Here is a 22,669-nt window from a genome sequence, read left to right as displayed (position 1 = left end):
CCTTTGTTTAAACATTGGCTCTCCGCTGTTGTTGGAGGCCATCTGATTTTATTACACCCTATAGCTAAATTGCTGAAGAAATCTTCTTATTGCTTCAACACTTACATTCCAGCAACTCGACCTCCAAAACACAACATGGTTTCTGCACAGACCTTGGAACAGAAAAGCTTTTCTGACCTTTCTACATTTCCTAATACCTAACTGAGTCAGGGCAGTTTTGAACGTGCCTTATTTCTTGATTTATCAAAGGTGTACAACACTGTTGGTGACAACCTTCTGCTGTGTTGGTATGCTTCTGTGAGTCTTTCCTGAAACACTCAAGTGGTTTCAGTCTGGGACAGGTGCAGGTTGGGAAAGGGAAGCATTCTGTGCCTTCCTTCTCCCTTTACTGGTTCCATTTGGTGTATTAGGCTGGTCAGTTTTTGCTGTTTTTGTCAGCTATCTGAAGTGACTCTCATAAGCCAGAGTTGTGCATTACACACCAGTGGCTCTACTTTTTACATTTACTTTGGTAAATGTGAGACAGATGGTAGACCACCCCACCAAAGCAGCTTTGATTAAGACCTGTAGACATATTTCTACATTGTGCAGATTTTCGTAGAATGTCCAGATTTTTGCTTCATGTTTTTGATCTGTTTCTCATAAAATGTGTGGTTTTCTGGAAAATCACAGAGGATTAAAGTCAGTATGTTATGACATGCCTTAGAGTTGCAGACTTCATATCCTTCAGAAAATGCATGGGAACACAAATCCTTTGATTCTAGCATCTGTCTAAGTTTATACCAGCAAAATTTAATATCTATCCCTATTTCTGGGCCTTTGTCCCTCAAATTTTAGGCTTTGCCCAGATTTCTTGGGCTAAGAGGTTAGAGGTATGCCTTCAGGGTGTTTATTTAAATGATTGTAAAGCAGCGTACATATACTATGGGTTGGTTCAGACAGAGCCTTTAATAATACTGATAACATCATCAACATCAACATAACATCATCTCATGGGGCTGCCATTGATTTAGAATATGCTAGCGTTTTCAGTGGAAGAACACTGAGATTTTTCAGTCACTCAGAAAATACTAAGCACTGTTAAAGAAGGAATTTGCAGAACCTGCACTCATTCCTCCAGTTTTGTCTGCTTTAGATTGCAATTTTCCTGACTTTCAGCCAGCTGCTTATAAAAAGGCAGGTAGGATTTATAATGTTCCTTAATCTTTTAAGTTTTTGTGTACTCTTCCCAAACCTGATCCAGCAGCTATAGCTTTTTTTTAATCTTTCTGCTGCTAAACACTTAGTTCATTCCAATCCTACTACTGTTTCTGATAAGGATGGGGAAATTATTGTTAATTATGGAGGGGAGGTGGGGGGGGGGAGTATAAGCTTCTGCATCTTTGATTTTCAGAATTTTGAATTGTCTGGTTCATATTTTAAGGTTTGGTTTGACTAATTGTGAAAGTATGAGGAATTTTTTTTGGAGTTTCTTGTGAGGAAAAATCTGCTTTAAATAATTTAATTTCTTCTATTGTTCCAGTCACTACTCATTGTATACAAAGTGTGTATGACTGATGCTTCAAAGGCTATGGTCACTGCTACTGTTTTGAGGAGGTTTGCATGGTTGTTTTCTCAGAATCTTCCGCACAGAAATAAAAATATGATTTTAAATTCTCCATTGGATAGAAATTTAGATGCTAAGTAGTCCTATCTCACCTTCATTCTTTACATATGAGATCCGAGCCGATCCTCGGCTCTGACTCGGCCTATTTACAAGCTGGAAGACTTCTGGTTGGCTCATAGCTAGGTAGGTATCCCATGGTGCACCAGTACAATCCCCAGATCTCATTTGCCGTGTCGACGACGTGTTCGGTTGTGCTTCTGTTTGGCTCTGGCCAAGTGTTGGCATATTTTCACTTTATCAAAGTTTTCTTGACTGTTTAGTCAATATAGTTAAATTCTTTACTATTTGTAGTATTTAGTTAGTGTAATTGTTATTAAAGTTATCATCTATTTGCACCATTTGATGCATTTTTGGGCTTTGGCCATTACTTTCTTCTGGTATCCCGTGTACTGGGTTTCCCTTTGGGTTAGAGTAGGAGCTTTTTTGCACACTAATATTCTGTGTGTTTAATAGTTTTTGGCAGTTTTCCACTTGCTGTTAGAATTTATTAGCTTGTTGTTAGCATCGTTTTGCTAACAGAAATACGTTCTGTTTGTGCTTAACAAAGTTGAATTTGTGTTATTCTCGTTCTACTACTGTTCAGCAAGTGTGATATTCTTACCTGATAACTGTTGGGTCTATTTAAGTTAGAAGACTCTATCCCTTCTTGCCCGGGGTATCCTTCCCTTTCTGCAGGGCTAGGCCCATTTAAATTAGAGGACCTAGTCCTCTTCCTTCTACTTTTCTGTGTGCGTGTGTGTTGTACTGATATTCAGAATTTCTAAAGAGAGTAAGGAGCATAAGCCATCCGGCTTCAAGAAATGTGTTAAGTGCTCCCAAAAGATGTCCTTAACGGATGGTCACGGTAACTGCGTTTACTGTTTAGGGGCCATCCATTTGCAGGAGACCTGTTTATTTTGTCATGCATTTAGTTCTAGGATGTTGCAGGAAAGGAAGAACAAGTTAATTCTCAAAAGGTCTTCTTAAACCTTCCTTCGAGGAAGATTTGTCTAGTTCCTCTTCATTCTCTAAATCTAAAGGAAAGTCAAAATCTGCCAAGAGGCGCTCCCTGGCACTGGCTGGTGTCTAGGAGCCACCTCTTAAAATTGCAAAAACTGTCTCATCGGTTCCACAGACCTCGTTGCTGACTGAGAGTGGCATTGTTGTTGCAGAGTCGGTTCCAAGTTTTTCGGAGCTGACCACTGAGACTCTTGAGACTACTTCTCGGAGCCAGTCTATGGACCCTCTACCGGTCTCCTTGTTAGTGCAGTCTCCTGTATGTTCGAGATCTCGATCTCCTATTATGTCATCCAGGTTTTCCAAGAGTTTATCGGAAGAAGACATGGAGAGGGTAGTGCTGAGACTTTTGAAATCATCTGCTTTGTCTAAATTGTTGTTGGCTCCGACCCAGTCTGCTCCGGAGCCACTCAAGCCCGTTCAACCCTCTGTGTTCATTCCTCCTCCGAGCCATGGTGGTCTTTCGGAGCCGGAGTGCTTGGTACCACCAGTGAAACCTTCGGCTCCAGCTCCCCATTGTGGATATTTCAGAGCAGAGTTCTGCTCCTACACTTCAGTGCCATCTGTAGTGTCCAGGGGTGGAAGCTCTCCGGTTGGCCCCAACAGAGATGCTTGGAACTGAACTTCTTTGGTACGGAGTCTTCCTCTTGGTGTGTCGGCTAGGGTGAGTTCAGACCCTGTATCTATCTCAGAGCCACTGGCTCTGGCGAGGACAGCATCCTCGGTCTCCTCGGAGCCGGAGATGTTGGTTTTTGAGATGATGAGTGTGTTGTCCTGTTAGTCAGCTCCTACCAGAGGTACCGGTACTCTTCCCCCCCTCCCCCCATAGCACCTACTTCTGTCTCAGCTCCTTCTCCCTCCAGCGGCAACAGAGACCCCCCAGCCTCAAGTGCCACTGGCTGGTGGCTCCCACTCTTCCGAGACCTCCCCAGAATGTCCTTCTGAGGAGCCCCCACGGAAGAGGACTTGTAAGAGGAAGCATGTTGACCCCCAGGATGAGTCTTTGGCATCTGACACTGACCTCGAGGAGTTGGAAGGGTCCCCCAAGTCATCCTCTGATGATGACTGCTATGTAAACATCCTGGAGATCCTTAAATAGATGTGCGGCTGGCCCACTGTCACACTTTCTGATGAGGAGTCATCATACCTGAAGGCTTTCGAGTCTCAACCTTCTGCCTCTTGGGTGTCGCCACCTTTCGACGAACTGATGGATTTAGGTAGTCGAAAGGTGTGGGATACTCCTGATGCTGTGGAGCCAGTCCCCAGGAGACCGAACAAGTTCCTTTCTTCCCCTCCAGGAAAATACTTTTTATCTAAAGGTGTGCCCATAGATGCCATGGTGGTGGTGGCGCGGCGGCCACTACAAAGGAGTTAGCTGAGACTTCTTCTGTTCATCCGCTAAAATAAGGAGTCTCAAACGATGGACAGATAAGGGAAGCGTATCTTTTCTTCAGCGGTGTTTACCCTTAGATTGCTGAATTACCTTACTCATTTTGCGATGCTCCAGAGAGATCTCCTTAAAGAGTTGGGAGATTCTTACAAGGTACATGTACTGAGGGAGTCCCTGACAAGGTTTCTGTCCAGTTGTCCACCTTGATTAGTATCATTAACTCCTCCATGTGGCATATTTCGTATGCGGCTGATGGAGTGTGTAGAGCAGCGGGTTCAGGAATTTCCCTGAGGTGTCATTCCTGGATGCGTGTGTGTGTAACTTTGTGGAACCATTTGTCTACCTTTACCAATGCCCCATTCGACGGTTCCTCATTGTTTGGATCCAAGGTAAAGGACACTCTCACCCGGTGCTAGCAAGAAGGAAAAACACTCTCTGCCGTGGGACCACATTTTACTGTTTCCTCTAGACCATACCCTAAGGGTCAGAGGGGGTGGTAAAATGTGGTTCAAGAAGTCCCAGAGGTATTTCCAGGAGGCACAGGGTGACTCCTCCTTCAGAGGCAGAGGAGCAGGAAATGGTAGACCTCACCCTAGAGGCAGGGGTGGTCCGCAAAACCAGCGAGGTCGTGATTCCTTTTGGGCCAGGCCTTACCAGCGCTCCTGGTGTGGGGCCTGACTGTGCTTCTCTGGGGCCGGTCAGGGGTTGCATTTCTTTGTATCCAGAAGCTTGGCTAAGTATCACTCAGGACAAGTGGGTACAAAGAATTACTACCAGAGGTTATGTAATACGCTTTTCTCTTCCACCTTTTGTTCCCAAGAAGATCCCAGATGTTCCACCCAGTTACAGGGATCGGGCAGCTGTGGAGGTCAACAAGTTGCTGTCAAAAAGAGTCCTCCAAACCATCCCAGCAGACCAAATAGGATCCAGAACTTATACCAGATTCTTTTTAGTGCCAAAATGTACAGGGGAATGGAGGCCCATTTTGGACCTCAGCAGATTGAACGAATCAGTAAAGAAGGACAAGTTGCAGATGGTAACACTGCAGTCTATACTCCTGTTGTTGGGGAGAGACAATTGGATGTGCTCAATAGCTCTCCAAGATGCTTACTACCACATAAAAATGGACAGGGCGTCAAGGAGTCATCTATGCTTCCGGCTGGGAGCCAGTCACTTCCAATTCTGTGCTCTGCCCTTTGGTCTCACCACAGACCCCAGGGTGTTCACCAAATGTATGGCAGTAGTGACAACTCACCTGAGACGTCAAGGATTCTAGGTGTTTCCGTATTTGGACGACTGGCTCCTGCCACCAGGCATCTACTCCTTCAGAACAGGGACAATACTATTCAGCTTTGTGCCCAACTGGGAATCTATAAATTGGGAAAAATCTGCCTTATTGCCCTCTCAATCTGTGAGTTTTATAGGTGTAGAGGTAGACACAGTAAACATGGTGGTTCATCTTCCTGCCGAAATGACACAAAACCTGGTGCTTCAAATTCAGCTTCTTCTCCCCTTGCGAAGGGTCAAAGCCAAGATTGTTCTGCAGCTCCTTGGGACCATGACTTCCACCATACTGTTAGTGCCACTAGCCAGGTTACACATGAGAATTCTTCAGTGGCTGCTGTCGCCCTAATGGTCCTTTCAGCACCTTCCATTATCCCATCACATTCTACTGACAGAATCTTGCAAGAAGGACCTCCTTTGGTTGACATTACCCAATCAACTGACCACGGGTGCTTCAGTTGTTCCTCGCCAACCCGTTGCCACTGTGACCACGGATACCTCACAGATAGGGTGGGGGGGCATTATCTAAGCAGGACTGTCCAAGGCACATGGCAAGACCACGAGGCCCACCTGCATATCAGCATTCTAGAGATGAGGGCAGTGCTGCTCGAGTTGCAAGCACTTCACGACCTTCTTCTTCTGGGGACTATTGCAATATAGTCAGACAACATGTCGGTAGCATGGTATATCAACAAACAGGGTGGAACCAGATCTTACCCACTCTGTCGAGAGGCCATGCGAGTTTAGGAATGTGTGATATCTTCCCAGCGTTTTCTGGTAGCAACACACATTCGAGGGATGACCAATGTGATAGCCGACAAGCCCGGGTGATCCTGATGCCTCACAAGTGGTCTCTGAAACAGAGGAACAGATTTTCCGCAGGTGGGGACAGCCTTGCTGCGACCTCTTTGCCAGCCCAGTCAATGCCAAATGCAGCAGCTACTTCTCCCTCATCCCCCCTCCGAGGGAGTCACCCAAAGACGCACTTGTTCACGATTGGCCCCTGGGTCTCCTGTATGCCTTTCCTCTCATTCCAAAGGTGGTTCAGAAAGTGAGACGGCTGGGAAGCAAATTGATCCTCATTGCTCCTTACTGGCCTCGTCAGGTTTGGTTCCCCTTCCTCGGGCCTCTTCTTCTGGACGATCCTTTGATTCTGAACCCAGTTCCAGGCCTGTTGACTCACGTGTCAGGTTAGTTTCACCCCTCTTTACACACCCTCAATTTGACAGCATGGCTGCTCCAGTTCCATCCCTAGTCCGGCTTCCCAACTTTTTGTCTTCCGTGACTCATATTCTTACGTCTTCTCATAAACCTTCCACTAGGAAACTATATTCCAGTAAATGGAAAAGATTCTCTCTTTGGGTGGAGAAAATTAATGTTGACCCCTTCACTGCCTCCGTTCCAGTGGTTTTGGAATTTCTTTCTGAACTGTTTCACCAAGGATCTGTGGCTGCCACAGTCGGAGCCCAATTGGCAGCAATTTCAAATTTTCATTTCACGTTTCCCAGATTCTAACGTGATGTCTCATAAATTGTACAAATCCTTCCTCAAAGGTACCACTTTGCTCAGACCTCCTGTTCAAGAGCCTGTGGCCTCATGGGATTTAAACTTTGTGTTATCAAAATTAACATCTCCGCCCTTTGAGCCTTCTCATTCATGCTGTTTGACGTTTTTGTCGTGAAAGACGTTTTTGATGGCTATCACGTCTGCCAGATGGGTGTCAGATTTGCAAGCTTTGTTTGTTAAGCCACCTTATTTGATTAAGACCATAAAGACAGGGTGTCCCTTCGTACTAACCCTTCCTTTGTCACCAAGGTCTGTTCCCATGCCACTTTGAATCAGTCCATAGAGCTTCCGTTTTTCTTTCCAATTCACTCAGTGCAGCTGAGTGCAGATTTTACCAACTGGATGTCCGTAGACAATTACGGTTTTATTTGCACCGGACTAAAGACATTAGAAAATCGGATCAATTATTCATTTCCTTTTCTGATTCCAGGTTGGGCTTACCAGTTTCCAAAGTGACTCTCTCTAACTGGATTTCTAGCTGTATATCTTATGTTTACAGTTCTGAAGATAAACCTTTACCCTTTAAGATCAAGACTCATTCTACCAGATCTCAATCTACCTCTGCAGCCTTTCAAGCCAGGGTTCCACTTGATAATATTTGTGCAGCTGCTACATGGGCTACACCTCATGCTTTTATTATTCATTACAAATTGGATTTAACCTCCAGGGGTAGAGCATCCTTTGGTTCCACGGTACTCAGGAGTATTTTTCCTTGAGCCACCCAAGAATAAGGTGCTAGGGACACTGTCCCATATGTAAAGGGTTTAATATCATTATTTCAACTCACACTTAGTCGACCGCACTATGTTCGACAACGGAAAGTTGAACACAGCAATATCGAACTTTAAAAGCAAGCCTAGGAACGGGTTTTAACATGGGTCGAGATAGGGGTTCACTGATATTGCAGAACGACAAACCTCAACCCTAAACTCAGAAATTAGGGCTAAAGGATATTCCATACCTTGGATGTCGACAGACAACTCTAGTACTGTCTTGACAGAACTAAATCTTTCAGATCTTCAGATTAGTTGTTCACTTCTTGTGAAGGTAAGAAGGGACAACCTGTGTCAAAACAGACCATTTCTAAATGGTTGTCTAAGGTAATTACCTTTTGTTATGCTCAAAACTGTTCCAGGCTGGGTCAAGGAGCACTCGATTAAGGCATTGGCTTCATCTATAGATTTTTAGAAGTGGTTGGATTCTAGAAGTATTCTAGAAGCAGCGACTTGTTCCTCTGTACATACTTCTACAAAGCACTGCAAGTTTGGTTACTTGTCTAGGTCAATCAGGCTTTGCAATGAACATTCTCCAGGGGCTCCTGGACTTTTCTTGTTCCATCTCCCAAAGGTAGTAAGCTATTGTAATCTACAGCAGTGATAAACATGATGAATATATTACAGTTGTGTAAGTAAACTTGCCGCAACATAAATGTTCAAATGATCTCTGTTGCAATAGCCATTCCCTCCCCTTCATTCTCCTTGTTTTTGGTATGTTGTTTGACAGGGTGTGGTTATAGCAATAACCCACGCCTGGGTGTGGGTAATGCTAAATTTACCCACGGTTGGCGTGGTTTGGTCCCGAGGGCGAAGCCCAAGGAACCAAACAAAGCCAACCGTGGGTAAATTTAGCATTACCCACATCCAGAAGTGGGTTATTGCTATTATACCATGACATTATTTAAGAAAAGAAACTATTACTTTTCTTAAATAATGGCATAGTATAATGCCTGTTCACTGCCCTTCCGCAGATGTCTGGCATCCGTGGCAGTTCTGATGTACTGCGCGCCTGCGCAGTACATCAGAGCTGTGGGCAAAGCAACGGAGAAAGCAAGATCTCCGTTGCTTTTTAGTGTTTCGCTATGTTAAATGAGTTTAACATAGCGAGACAGTTAAAATAAGCAACGGACATCTCCGCTTTATTTTAAAACTGTTTCGCTATGTTAAACTCATTTAACATAGTGAAACACTAAAAAGCAACAGAGATCTTGCTTTCTCCGTTGCTTTTGTAAACATTGTCGCTATGTTAAATGGGTTTAACATAGCGAGACAGCTTTAAAATAAGCAACGGAGATCTCCGTTGCTTATTTTACTGTCTCGCATGTTAAACCCATTTAACATAGCGAGACAGTGTTAAATCGAAGTTATACTAATGGAAAAAGTCCGGCGACGGACCTTTTCCATTAGTATAACTCGATTTGCAACGGGCATGCTGGCCAATCAGCGTGCACGTTTTGGGGGGATCATGGTATAATATTTATTTTTTCCTCTTCCTAGTATTGTCCTTTCAGAGCTCAGACTTATTCCCCCTGTCTCTCTGTTGGCAGGAAAGTTCTAAATGGTTTTGTTCCCAAGTGTGTCTTTTAGTCAGCTCATATCGAGCTGTTAGACAGTTTGGGCATATAAAAAGTACCCTAAACTTTAGAAGCTGTCCGGCTATTATGTCCTTAACTGGATATAAGCTAAGGTTACTGCAGTAGTGATCATTCGAACATCTACTGTTACGTTAAGTTTACTTACACAACTATACTTTTTCTTTAAAAAAATTTGTTCCATTATGTAAATTGCTCGGTTCCTACCTACCCTTAAATTTCCATCTTGTTGAACTTTTTTCTACATGCATTTTCCCACGCATTCCATTTATTTCTATGTACTTCACTCTTTCCCTGAAGATCCCGCCTACAGTTCTTTTACCTCCTTTACAGTGTTCAGTACGTCAGTTACAGTTGAGTTAGACTTTGATTCCCATTTTGGTGATTTCTCTGCTGCTTAATGTTTTCTGGATCGGCAGCATTCTTTTATACTGGTATTTAAACCGTTATCTTTGTGCTTATTTTGTTTCACATCGTAAATGAGCTGGTCATGGGACTCTCTTCAGCCAAGACCTTCTACCTAAATGTCAACTTTAAGAAAGTGCAGTTGTGTAAAATCTTGCCATAACGGTAGATGTCCTTGCCTTTACTGCTGCAGTATTCCTTACTAATGGAGATTCCCTGCCATGAAGCCCTCCGTCCAGCCATTTTACAAAAGTTTAAGGTATGCTGAAAGTCACCTGCGCACTCCTTGTGTAAGGTAGGGCATAAAGGTGACATTCAGGTGTACCATCTTCAGAACACAGATTGCCTCAGTAGGAACAACAGTCCAAGGAAAACCAAGGAGAATCCGCACAGCCAAGAAGGGAAAAATGCCAGGGGGATGGAGGGAGGGAGTGCATACTGCAGCAGTGAAGGCAAGGACAATCTACTGTTATGGTAAGATTTTACACAACTGTACTATGTCCTTACATTCACTGCTGCAGTATTCCTTGCTTAATGGGAGAGTGTAAAAGCTCAAAAAGAAACCTAGGAGGAGGAAGCAACAGAGGCCTTCAAGAAACCATGAAGAATGGCAGCAGCAAAACTAGCTGTAGCTCTGGAGATACCATCCAACTGGTAATGTTTGGTAAAGGTATCACAGAAGTCCAGGTAGCAGCTTCAAGAATAGAATTAGCATCTAAGCTTTTGAAAAAAAGCACCAGAAGAACCCACAGCTCTAGTGGAATGAGCCTTCACATAAGAAGGAAAGTGTGACAAAAGGAAATAGCCTTTGAAATCCATGTGGAAATAGTCTGCTTGGAAACAGCCAAACTCAGAGCTAGGATGAAAGGAAACAAATAACTGGTCAGACTTCCCGATAGCTTTAGTTTTATCCAAATAAAATCTGAGCTGTCTATGCACATCTTAGGTATGTAGCACCCTCTCACTGTCAGATCGCGAGAAGAAGGAAAAAAAGTAGGCAGATTAGTCGACTGATTAAGTGACAACTCATTAACCACCTTGGGCATAAAAGAAGGATTAGTATGCAAGAACACCCTGTCCTCATGAAATATCAAAAAAGGTGGACAAGCCATAAGGCCTGCAACTCGGACACCCATCTGGCAGAAGTAAGAGCTAACAAAAGAAATGTCTTCAAAGAATAATGTTGCAAGGAAGCTGAAACAGCAGGCTCAAAAGGAGCCCAAGTCAATTTTTCCAAAACAAAATTAAGATCCCAGGGAGGAGCAACAGGCTTCCTGGGAGGTCTAATATTAAGGATGCCTTTAAGAAACTGCTTAGCCTCAAATCTGGAAGCTGACGGGGGAGTTAAAGGCAGACAAGCCAATAAACAGAAAAACGGTTAAACAAAAATAAATAAATAAATAAAAAGGATATATATGCAACAGACGGGCAGTAAAAACGGTTAAACAAAAAAAAACAAAATAAATAAATAAAAAGGATATATATGCAACAGACGGGCAGTTAAAACAGCGTTCGGACTGGCGGCAAAGAAAGTTCTGAGGATGGTACGCCTGAATGTCACCTTTATGCCATACCTTACGCAAGGGGTGCACAGATGACGTTCAGCATACCTTTAAAGTAACAGTAAACTTTTGTAAACTGGCCGGATGGAGGGCTTCACGGCAGGGAATCCCCATTAGGAAGGAGTAGTGCAGCGGTGAATGTAAGGACGTCATCAGGTAGTATTATAAGTACATAGCAATTGAATAACAATAGTCACAGATTCACAGTAGCAAGTGGTTAGAAAGTGTGAGAGCAAAGCAGGATAAACAAGATCACATTTACTGTACTTGTAGTTAAAGTAAACAGCAGTTGAACTTCAATGATGATGGTTAGACTTGGATTTCGTTGGAATGCTGAATGTCTGTACAATATTTGCAATAATCAAAAACATGTAGTAAATATTATACTAAATAAAATGAATTTAGTGCTTTGCAGTGTAGAGATTGTTTTGAGATCTTTTTTCAAGTTGTATGCTTTGTGTCTCATTATGAAAGTATCTACCAATTTTTTTGTTGTATAATAGGTGAGTACTAGGCTAGCCTCCTTTGTGGGCTATTTTAAGCCTAGCCAGTTTCCCTTTTTGTGCTCGAAGTAATCTATCCCATTTGTTCTTAGTCCGGCCTTACCCATTCCATGGTTGGTTAATTGTATATTGCCCCTAGTGAGAGTACCCCTAGTGAGAATAACTGGGATCATACTATAGGTAATTTGAGAGGGCCCTTGCTTGAAATAAAGCATTTAAGAGCTGCCTTTGTCTGTTAGTAGTATGAGGGCAGTCTGTGAGTAATTTTTATGTTTATGGAGAGTCTGTTCAACAGCAGCAAGTATCCTCTGTGAGATATACCTGTGTCCAAACATGGAAAATGCTTCAAATTCATTTTTCGACTTGAGTAAAGTTTGTTTTTATTGTATGATGGAGTCTTTATTTCTGAACCTGTCCTGAAAATGTGGCACATCTAAGAATATAGAATTTCAAAGCTAAGTATATTTATTGCTTATTGGAATTCAGTTCGTTCTTTAAATTTTTCAGCTGCAAAAATGGTATGTACATTTTTGATTTGTTTTTAAGTAGATATGTGAGCTGGTGTTAAGATAGATGAAGGTTGCCAGCTTAGCCAGATAGAATTTTGGAGATAATTCTGTCATCTGTAAATATTAATGTAAACCACAGGCTTGTTGTTTTAAATGGAAAAAATGCTGTTACATGTGGAACTGAAAAAAATCTAACAACAGTGCACTCTACTGTAAAGCATGTTGTGACCCTTTGATGTTAAACTCTGAGTCAGTGAGTCTAGAGTGAGGCATCCTGCCTATTGTTGTAAGGCGAGAGTTAATGGCCAGAATTTGCATGCATAAATGTCCTTTATTGCTCTGGTTTCTGCCCAGAGGTGAATAATGTAAATGTAGTTTCTGTTAGCCTGAGAACTCAGGAAAGTGTGAAGAATGATGTAATGTGAATCGGGAATGTGATTTTAAAAAACAGAGAGAATCAGAGAGCATTAAGCATTTTTGTCTTGACCATCCAACTCACCAGCACTGTCTCGCTGTATATGCAAGTTTATCTTAGACTTGTGTTTTCTTTAGAAATAGTTAGAAACTAGAAAGATTAGACTGTGTTTTTCTGTGATGTCAGAACTGTACTACTGAATTATTTTAAGTATTTCTCTGTGATCTCTGAACTCTTGACTAGCTCTGTATAGTAAAAAGTATTGTCTTGTGTTTTGACTATTTGTTATTGAATAATGTTAAGTTGTCAATCTCGCCTTCATTCTTGCTGGATGGGTTCGGAGCCAATCCTCGGCTCCAACTCTGCTTATACCAAAGCTCGAGAGCTATTTTTACTGGCTCGAGGTAACCCTGTATCCCACAATGCTAGGCGCTAACTACCCAGATCTCGTTTGCCGCTTAGCTGCGAGGTTGCGTTTTTGCTGACTCTCTGGTAAAAGTTTTTCAAAATCAGTTTTCTGGTAAGATTTTTCCATTTTATTTTCAGGGTTAGTGTACGTTAATTCCCCTTTACCCTTTTAGAGTAACCCGCCCTTATATAGTCCCTTTTTGGGTCTGTTTTTCTATCCCCTCGGTCCCCTTTTTATCAGGCCTTCGGGCCAAATTTCTACTCTAGTTTTATCTTCTGTTAAATTGTCAGTTTAATTACGTTAATCTTAGTCTTCGGTGTGGTGAAGTGACTGGACTAAGTTTTTTCTTTAGTGTGGTGTGTGTGTGTGTGTGTGTGTGTGTGTGTGTGTGTGTGTGTGTGTGTGTGTGTGTGTGTGTGTGTGTGTGTGTGTGTGTTTTACACAAGATGTCTAAGGAGTCCAAGGTCTCAGGCTTCAAGAAGTGTGACTCGTGCTGTCAGAAAATGTCTCTGACAGACGGTCACACTTCTTGTGTTTATTGCCTAGGCCCTCTGCGCTTGCAGGACTCTTGTTCTGTCTGCCATGCATTCCGTCCAAGAGTCCTGCAGGAACACAGAAACAAGTTGATTTTGAGAGGCTTGTTGAAGCCCGAAGGTTCCCCGGCCAAGTCCTCGTCAGGCAAACCTTCGAAGCCCACTAAATCGTCGGCTCCGAGTTCAGAGCCTCCGACCAGTGGTGCTACTTCTGTTTCTGCATCGATTCCGGCTGGAGCCAAGGCTTCAAGAACTCAGTCTGCTCCGATAGTTACGTCAGAGCCGTCTTCGAGTCGTAAGCGCTCCAGGTCCCCTTCTTTGGAGTCTGTCCATTCGGCTCCGAGATCTCCTTTGCTTTCGGAGCACAGCCATCTGTCCCATTCCTCTCGGTCTTCCAGGCTTTTGGACCATGACCTCGAGAGGGTGGTTAGCAGACTCCTTAAGTCGCAGGCACTGGCCCAGATGCTATATAGCCCTTCTCAACAGATAGCGGCTATCCCCGTCCCATCGTAGATTCCTCCGACTCTTCCTCTGAGTTCGGAGCCGGAGTTTGTGGGAGCCGTGACCGTCGACACGTCGGAGCCGATACCACCCATTTCGGCTCCGTCGTTGGCTCCAATTTCTTCTATGGTGCCATCCTTGGAGGGATCCGGGCACTGTGACTCCCTCGTCGGCTCCGAGGGGGCGAGTGGCATCGGACCCTTGTCTGACCCCGTTCTCCCTCTCGGAGCCTCGGCGCAGGTGGGTTCGGCCCCGACATCTGCCTCGGAGCCATCCCTCTCGGTGCCAGGAGGGGTCCTTATCTCTTCGGAGCGGGGACCTTCTTCCCTGCCTATTGGGGGTGCTTTCGAGGTCATGAGGAGTGTGCTGGCCCCTGTGCCTGCTCCTTGGTCGGCTCCCTCAGCTCCTCTCACTGTAGTGCCTGCTACAGTCTCTACCCATCCTCTTGACCCTGACCGCAGAGATGCTATGCCTCAGGGGGACCCCTTTGGGAGCATCCTCCTCTTCTGAGGCCTCCCCTGATCCGTCAGGGGAGCCCCCTCGGAAGAGGAAATGTAAGAGGAAGCATGTGGACTCCCCTGAGTCCATCACATCTGACACCGACTTGGATGAGTCGGAAGGGTCCCCACGATCCCCCTCTGAGGATGTATCTTTTTCTGACATCCTTGAGATCCTCAAGCAGAGGGGGAACTGGTCTACCCTCAATCCTTCCGAGGACGAGTCGGTCTACATAGAGGCGTTTGGTTTTTGCCCTTCCACCTCCTGGGTGTCTCCGCCCTTTGACCCACTTATGGAAGTGGTGGCCAGGAAGGCATGGACGGCCTCTTGACTCATTGGAACCTACCCCACGGAGGCCTTCAAAATTTATCACAGCCCCGTCTGATATTGACCAAGGGTGTCCCTGTTGATGCCATGGTGGTGGCAGCAGCCACTAAGAAGGAACTGGCCGATCCTTCAGTACCTATCCATCCTCCTAATAAGGAATCTAGGACCATGGATAGGTACGGCAAGCGGATGTTTTCTTCAGCGACCTTTACCATGCGGTCGCTGTTTTACTTATGTCATTTCACCTGCCTTCAAAGAGACTTGCTCAAAGAAATGGGTGATACCCTACAGGATCCAACAGCTGCGGGGTCTCAGGACAAAATCAACTCCCAGCTGGCAACCCTAAACTCGATTGTTTTAACTCCTCCATGCGGCTTATTTCTTACGCGGCCGATGGGGCAAGTAGGGCTGCAGGCACAGGCGTGGCCTTAAGACGTCATGCCTGGATGCGGCTTTGTAACTTTGCGGACTCCTTTAAGGCGTCCTTCACCAACTCTCCCTTTGATGGTTCAGCGTTGTTTGGACCTCAGGTGAAGGATACTTTGATCAGATGCGAACAAGAAGGCAAGACTCTCTCTGCCGTGGGAGTCCATTTTTCCACCCCATCTAGACCATACCCTAAAGGTCAGAAAGGTGGAAAAATGTGGTTCCGCAAACCACAGGGAGTCGCACCGGACGCACGAGGTGAGTTCCCCTCTAGAGGCAGGGGGGGGACAATAACAGACGCTGCCCCAGGGGCAGAGGGGGTCCGCAGAATCAGGGTAGCAGAGAAGCTGTCTCTGGCCCAACCCTTCCAGCATCCCTGAGAAGCTGCCTGGCTGTCCGCCTTCGGAGGCAGTCAGGGGGGAGATTATCACTGTACCCTAAAGCCTGGCTTTCCCTCACCAAAGACAGATGGGTACGGTCGATCATATCCGAGGGTTACAAAATTCCCTTTGTCCACACCCCAAAACAGCCAAAAAGGCCCCATCCAGATGTTCCACCCGGTCTAAGGGAACAAGCAGTATTAGAAATCTCAAAACTGCTAAGAAAAAGGGCCATCCAACCAGTCCCAGCAGACCAGCAAGGATCCGGAATCTACTCCAAGTTCTTTTTGGTACCAAAAAAGACAGGGGACTGGAAACCAATTTTGGATCTCAGCAGACTGAACAAATCTGTTCAAAGAACGAAGTTCTGGATGGTCACGCTACAGTCCATTCTACCCTTTTTGGGCCAGGACCATTGGATGTGCTCTATAGACCTTCAGGATGGGTACTACCACATCAAAATGCACAGGCGCTCCAGGAGGTTTCTCCGCTTCCGGCTGGGGGCCAGTCACTACCAATTCAGGGCCCTGCCCTTTGGTCTCACTACAGTCCCCCGAGTGTTCACCAAATGTATGGCAGTGGTTACGGCTCATCTGAGGCGTCAAGGATTCCAGGTGTTTCCATATCTGGACGACTGGCTCCTTACCGCCACCACCAGGCATCAACTTATTTAGTCCAAAGATTACACCATTCAGATTTGCGAAGAGCTAGGTATCTCCATAAATTTCGAAAAGTCTGCTTTGTCTCCTTGTCAGTCTATTACCTTCATAGGCGCCATATTAGACACAGTCGAACTATCTGCAAAACTAACGGCGCAAAGAGTCTCAGATATTCGCGAACATGTTCATATCCTTCTTCAGAACAACAAAATTCAGGCCAAGTTTGTACTGAAGACTCTAGGTCTCATGGCGGCTGCCATTACGTTACTTCCCTTAGCTCGCTTCCACATGCGACTCCTACAGTGGATGCTCTTCTCTCCAGTGGTCCTTCCAGCAGCTCCCAATGTCAAACAACATTTTAATAACTCAATCATGCAAGAAACACCTGTCTTGGTGGATGGTCTCCCTTCAAGTGATTCAGGGCAGACCCTTTGTCCCCCCCCCCCCGGTTGCTACAGTGACAACGGATGCCTCCCTGATCGGGTGGGGGGGGACATTTTCAGGGCAGGACGGTCCAGGGCACCTGGCAACCTTTCGAGTGCCACCTGCACATAAATGTCCTAGAGATGAGAGCAGTACTTTTAGCGTTGCAGGCCCTTCAGGACTCTCTTCCCATCGGGATGATTGCAGTTGAGACGGACAATATGTCCGTAGTGTGGTACATCAACAAGCAGGGCGGAACCAAGTCCTATCCCTTATGTCGAGAAGCAATAAGACTTTGGCAGTGGGCGATCTCCTCTCAGCGGTTTCTGATAGCAACGCATATCCCTGGGAAGTCCAACGTCATAGCAGACAGGCTGAGCAGAGCCATTCTCATGCCGCACGAGTGGTCTCTCAAGCAGTCAGTAGTGGAGAAAATTTTTGGAAAATGGAGTCAACCTTGCTGCAATCTTTTCACAACACCCCAGAACAGCAAGTGCCACGAATTTTTCACTGTCTTCCCTCTTCCCGGCCACCCCCCCCCCAGAGATGCTCTAGTCCACGATTGGCCCCAGGGTCTCCTGTACGCTTTTCCCCCTTTTCCATTAATCACTCAGTTGATTCAAAAAGCTACCGCCTTGAGATCCACAATGATCCTCATTGCTCCGTACTGGCCTCAACAAATCTGGTTTCCGTTCCTGCATCGTTACCTCTTGGAGCAGCCCTGGCATCTGGACCCAGTTCCAGATCTCTTGACCCATCAGTCGGGCAAGCTGCACCAATCCCTCCCCTCTCTCAACCTCACAGCTTGGTTGCTCCACTTCCAACCTTAGCCAGGCTTCCCTTTATCTCCCATTCGGTGCGTGACATCATGTTAGCTTCTCACAAATCTTCTACCTGGAGGATTTATGTCAGCAAATGGAAACGTTTTTCCGTCTGGGCAAAATCTAGGAACATAGACCCATTCGTGGCTCCTATCCAATCAGTCCTGGATTTTCTGGCCAAACTTTTTCAATCAGGATCTTCTTCGTCCACTATCAGAGTCCAGTTAGCGGCCATTTCAAATTTTCATATGGGCCTGTCAGACTCCTCTATTATGTCTCATAAACTGTGTAAAGCCTTCCTTAAAGGTATCTTTTTGCTTAAGCCCCCGGTCAGACATCCCCCACCACAGTGAGATTTGAATCTAGTTTTAACCTCCTTGATTCTCCCTCCCTTTGAACCTGCGTCTTCCTGTTCTTTGAAGTTTCTTTCATGGAAGACTTTGTTTCTAGTGGCCATAACCTCTGCGAGGAGAGTCTCAGAACTTCACGCCATTTGCGTTCGTCCTCATTATCTGGTTTTCCATAAAGATAGAGTGTCTCTAAGAACTTAACCCCTCCTTTTTACCCAAGATATCTTCTGAGGCAAATCTAAACCAGACTATCGACCTCCCAGTTTTCTTCCCTAATTACTCCATCAGAGCGGGACAAAAGTTGCATTTCTTGGATGTTCATTGCCAACTTCGTTACTACCTGGATAGAACCAAGCAATTTAGGAAATCTGAGCAGCTCTTCCTATCTTATGCTGAAGGGAAGAAAGGCCTTCCAGTTTCCAAAGTAACCCTTTCTAGATGGTTGGCCTCTGTCATTACTTTCATCTATGAACTGAGGCATCAAAAGCTTCCTTCAAAACCTAGAGCCCATTCAACTAGAGCCTTAGCTACGTCAATAGCCTTTCAGGACAGGTTGCCTTTAGATTCATTTTGTGCGGTAGCCACATGGGCCTCTCCCCATACCTTTATTTCTCATTACAAATTGGACATGGCCTCCAGAAGCCGAGCTAACTTTGGTTCCACTGTCCTCAAGAGTCTGTTCCGATGAGCCACCCAGGTTTGAGGTGCTAGGGATGCGGTCCCATCCAGCAAGAATGAAGGTGAGATGGACAACTTAACATTGAGAAGTTATGTACCTACCATAACGTTCCATGTTAGTTGTCTTCTCGCCTTCTTTCTTGCGTCCCGCCCTCCAACCCCCTAGCCTGGACAGACCGATAGGATCCTTCGTGGCCTTCTTTTCTGCCCAGTATGGTCTCCAATGGTTATCCTTTTCTTGGGATGGCTGTCTATATGGGAATGCCTCTCTCTCTCTCTCTCTCTCTCCCCTTTGTTCTGGGGACAGAACTGCTACAGTGTTAGCTATCAAACGAGATCTGGGTAGTTAGCGCCTAGCATTGTGGGATACAGGGTTACCTCGAGCCGGTAAAAATAGCTCTCGAGCTTTGGTATAAGCCGAGTCAGAGCCGAAGATCGGCTCCGAACCCATCCAGCAAGAAAGAAGGCGAGAAAAAGACAACTAACATGGAACGTTATGGTAGGTACATAACTTCTCATTTTTAAACCCTTTCAACTGTGGCTGTTTTTGTAGAGAGAATTTAAGCTCTTTAGAGTACTTGCATGCCTTTGGTAAAACTGTACAAAGCCACTCTAATAGCTTTAGCCTGGGGCTGTACTACCAATTGGATAATAATATTGCATAGTAATAATTGGGCACCCTTTTAAGGACCTTTGAGTAGCTGATGGGTGGTGGCAGCTGGTACTACCTTATAGTCTGTGGAAAAAGGGGCACAGCTGAAGAACCTGTGCCAGCCTTTCCCAGGAGTGCCTGTGTGGTTATATAAACTCTTCTTAAATTGTGTGTGTGTGTGTGTGTGTGTGTGTGTGTGTGTGTGTGTGTGTGTGTGTGTGTGTGTGTGTGTGTGTGTGTGTGTGAGCTACTTGGGCAGGCATATGAAGCACTGGTTGGGCAGAGAGGGTGCTGGAGTTTTTAGCTTGCCCACTAGGCTGAGATCGGGACCGTATAGCTGTGCCAGTGGGGAGTCTTATTGGGGACCTGGAGAGCAAGGGAGCAACCAGCCCCGGACTGACTGTGATTTCTGTGTGCTCTAAGGGAAATTGCACTTTACCGTGTGTATTTGTTATCCTTTTCTCCTATATGAGACTCCCCTCACAGATAGTGGTGAGGATTGAGGCTCCTTGATTGCTGGGCCAGGGCACTGGTGTCACAGCGGGTTTGCAGACTTTTTTCAGATATGACCTTGGCTCATCAGAGAGTAAAAAGTACTTAAATCAGACGACGATTGTTTTGAAAATGAATTGTGTGTGACTAGTGAAAGACACAAAATATTTGTGACAAGTGCATTGTAATGGATAAACATTTTCCATCATGTCACTATAACATTTACATTCACATGCAGAGAAAAAAGCTTCTCATTAAGTTTGGTCAGAGAACTGTTAAGAGTAGGTTGATTTCTAGGTAGTGAGTGGATGATGTAGTAATTCTTAGAGTTGAAGAGCACACAACTATGTTCATTTTCTTGACAGAAGAAATAATCACTTCAAGGGGGTTTATCTGCGAGGCATTTAAAATAGTTTTTATGGGTTTTACAGTCGAATTATTGGTGAGTTGTTTTGTACTTAATTTGTAGTTATTCGTTTTTTGATGATGCACGTTGTTTACCAGGTACGTCTTTTTGCTGTTTTTGAACTTGACTGTCTTGATTTGGTTTTGAGATTTTTCAATCACAAGTCATGTTTTGTTTATTGAATTACAGTACGTCCATTTACTTCAGTGTTGCTTTCTTTTTCCAAATTTTTCGTAGGTGGCTTTATTAGGTATGGACATTCTGTCTGCACTGGTTACACGTTTGCAGGACCGTTTCAAGACACAGATTGGTACAGGTAAAAACTCTACAATTTTGAGTTGTAATGTCAAGAAGGTAAAACCATTGGGTACACTTTTTATCTTTTAATAGTTTGGTAATGGAATTGTGGCATGCTAAGTGGAGACTGTTTTAAGTATGTCCTGAGAGCATAAATAAGCAGAGAACTTGCACAGGTTGGGTAAGAATTGGTGTAAGATGTAAGATTCAAGCCCTGGCCTTCTGAAAGACCCCTTCTTAATCAGTGACCTCCCAACCTAGAAGTATGCTTCAGTTTGTGATGTAGGAGGTCTGTGCTTTAGAAATGGGTGTAAATTCTAGTTTGCCCATGCTGTTCATCTTCCCCAGTTAGTGAGTTTCCTCACTACTGAGATTTACCCTGTCCAACTTCCATGTACATTTTCTTTTTTTTTTTTTCAACAATGCTTTCATAAGTATAATAAAACAACATTACATCTTCCATGTACATTTTCCAGGTTCTCAGCTGAATCCTGTTCATCTGAATGAAGGGTATGACTGGCAGTGGTAAACATTGCTTCTTCATCTTTTCTTTTCCAGAAACAGTAATTGCACTAACCAGATTAAGTTCTCAGTTTACTCACAGTTGCTGATACTAGTGGAAAGATGGTAGATCTGTTGTACATGTTAGCTAAGGCAGTCGTACAGTGTAAGTAGTCTTCAGATTTCAGAGATGTCTGAAACAGAACACAAAAAGAATATGACAGAGATGAGTGACAGCTCTGTGAGAGCTAGCTGCAACACTTGAACTGTGCACACCACAAGTCAACTTCACCTTCATCTTTGTATGTTCATAACCATTTATTTCCTGTCATGAAAGAGTACTTCATTTCAGGTGCGTGAGTTTTGTGTGTGTCTGTGTGTGTGTCCTAGGTTTTCTGTAAATCCTTTTTCATGTAGATCTGCTCAGTTTTCCAGGAACACTTCTTTAAATTGGCTATATCTGTTAAGCAGTCAACCATTAAAGCTAAACATGCTGAATTTGAAAGTCAGAGCTATGAGTTCCTGTACAGACACCAGATGTCCTTCAAGGATGCATCTGCAGTCATAACATATGGGATGTCCTTCAAGGATGCATCTGCAGTCTTTACAAATGGGTTGTCCTGTCGTCAGGCAGCCCTTCGGTCGGCCGGATTCCAAAGTCTGGGTCTGGCTTCGGCTGGTGTCACACTTCACCCGACGTCATTGCGGCAGTTATTCGGGTATAAAGGCATCAGCCGACGCTATTTTCCTCAGTCTTTCTTGCCGTGTGGCGCCCGAAGCAGAAGCTGTTTGCAAGTGCCGGTCGGTCAGATCCAGAGATTACTACTACCGAATACTACTTCGAAGACTTCTATAAAGCTAAGTACCCCGTTGGGGACTCTTTCTTGCCTCAGCCGATGTCAGAGAAAGTTAATAACTGTTTATCTTGTGGGAAACAAATACCTCATAAAGATTTCCACTCCTATTGCATACATTGTTTAGGCCCAGACCACGACGTAGCAGCTTGTCTAGCCTGTGCTTCTTTTAACCGACGGACGCTTGGACGTCGCTCGGACTTTACTGAACAGATTTTCGGCTCCGATTTTGCCTACATTATGCCGTCAGATCCTCCGACTACGCAAATAACCAAAAAATGCAAAGAAAAGGACCGACACTCGTGGTCCGCGGTTTCGGCCGAAACCGTGGTTAAGCAAACCACGAGTGTCTCGATTTCGGCCGAAACCGAGCAAGCGGTTCTTTCTTCAGCCGATAACTTGCCTTCTACCGAGGCCTCTTCTAACCTGATAGAAACGGCTTCTGAAATCCAACCTTCTGTTGCGATTTCACAGGATTTATCAGACACCATTCCCCTAGATATTTCTACCCCTGCACGTGGAGCTGCTAGGCCTCCTCCAGCTATGTCTGTTAAGGCCTTTGCCAGGGCTAAAGCAGCCAAAGCATCAAAACCTGTGCCTGCCAAGCCCCCCTCTGACAGGCCCAGCACCAGCTCCCATATGCTTTCTTTGGCAGAGGATCTCATCTCTTTAATTCGTGGAGCCCAGCCTCATCCAGACAGGGCCTCTCTCCCTCCTCCAGAAAAGAGGCCTAGAGCAGAGCCCCCTGAGCCAGCAGCCACAGATGATTCCTCTGATGACTCAGATCATACAGACCCT

The 22,669-nt window shown here is 44.9% G+C and overlaps 1 protein-coding gene across 1 annotated transcript in view; it reads left to right on the top strand.

Annotated features, from left to right (window-relative positions):
- CLASP1 (cytoplasmic linker associated protein 1) overlaps nucleotides 1–22,669 on the top strand; it is a 4,127,769-nt gene that overhangs the window by 340,357 nt on the left and 3,764,743 nt on the right. Inside the window, exon 3 of the mRNA XM_044073692.1 lies at nucleotides 20,457–20,535. Within this exon, the coding sequence (XP_043929627.1) occupies nucleotides 20,457–20,535 (79 nt within the window). The remainder of the gene's footprint in view (nucleotides 1–20,456; nucleotides 20,536–22,669) is intronic.

The sequence above is a fragment of the Protopterus annectens genome, chromosome 6.part0 (assembly GCF_019279795.1).
Source record: "Protopterus annectens isolate FY-2018-M chromosome 6.part0, PAN1.0, whole genome shotgun sequence".
Classification (NCBI taxonomy): Eukaryota; Metazoa; Chordata; order Ceratodontiformes; family Protopteridae; genus Protopterus; species Protopterus annectens.
The sequence above is the reverse complement of the archived record's forward strand: the minus strand, read 5'-3'. Positions and strand labels throughout refer to the sequence as shown.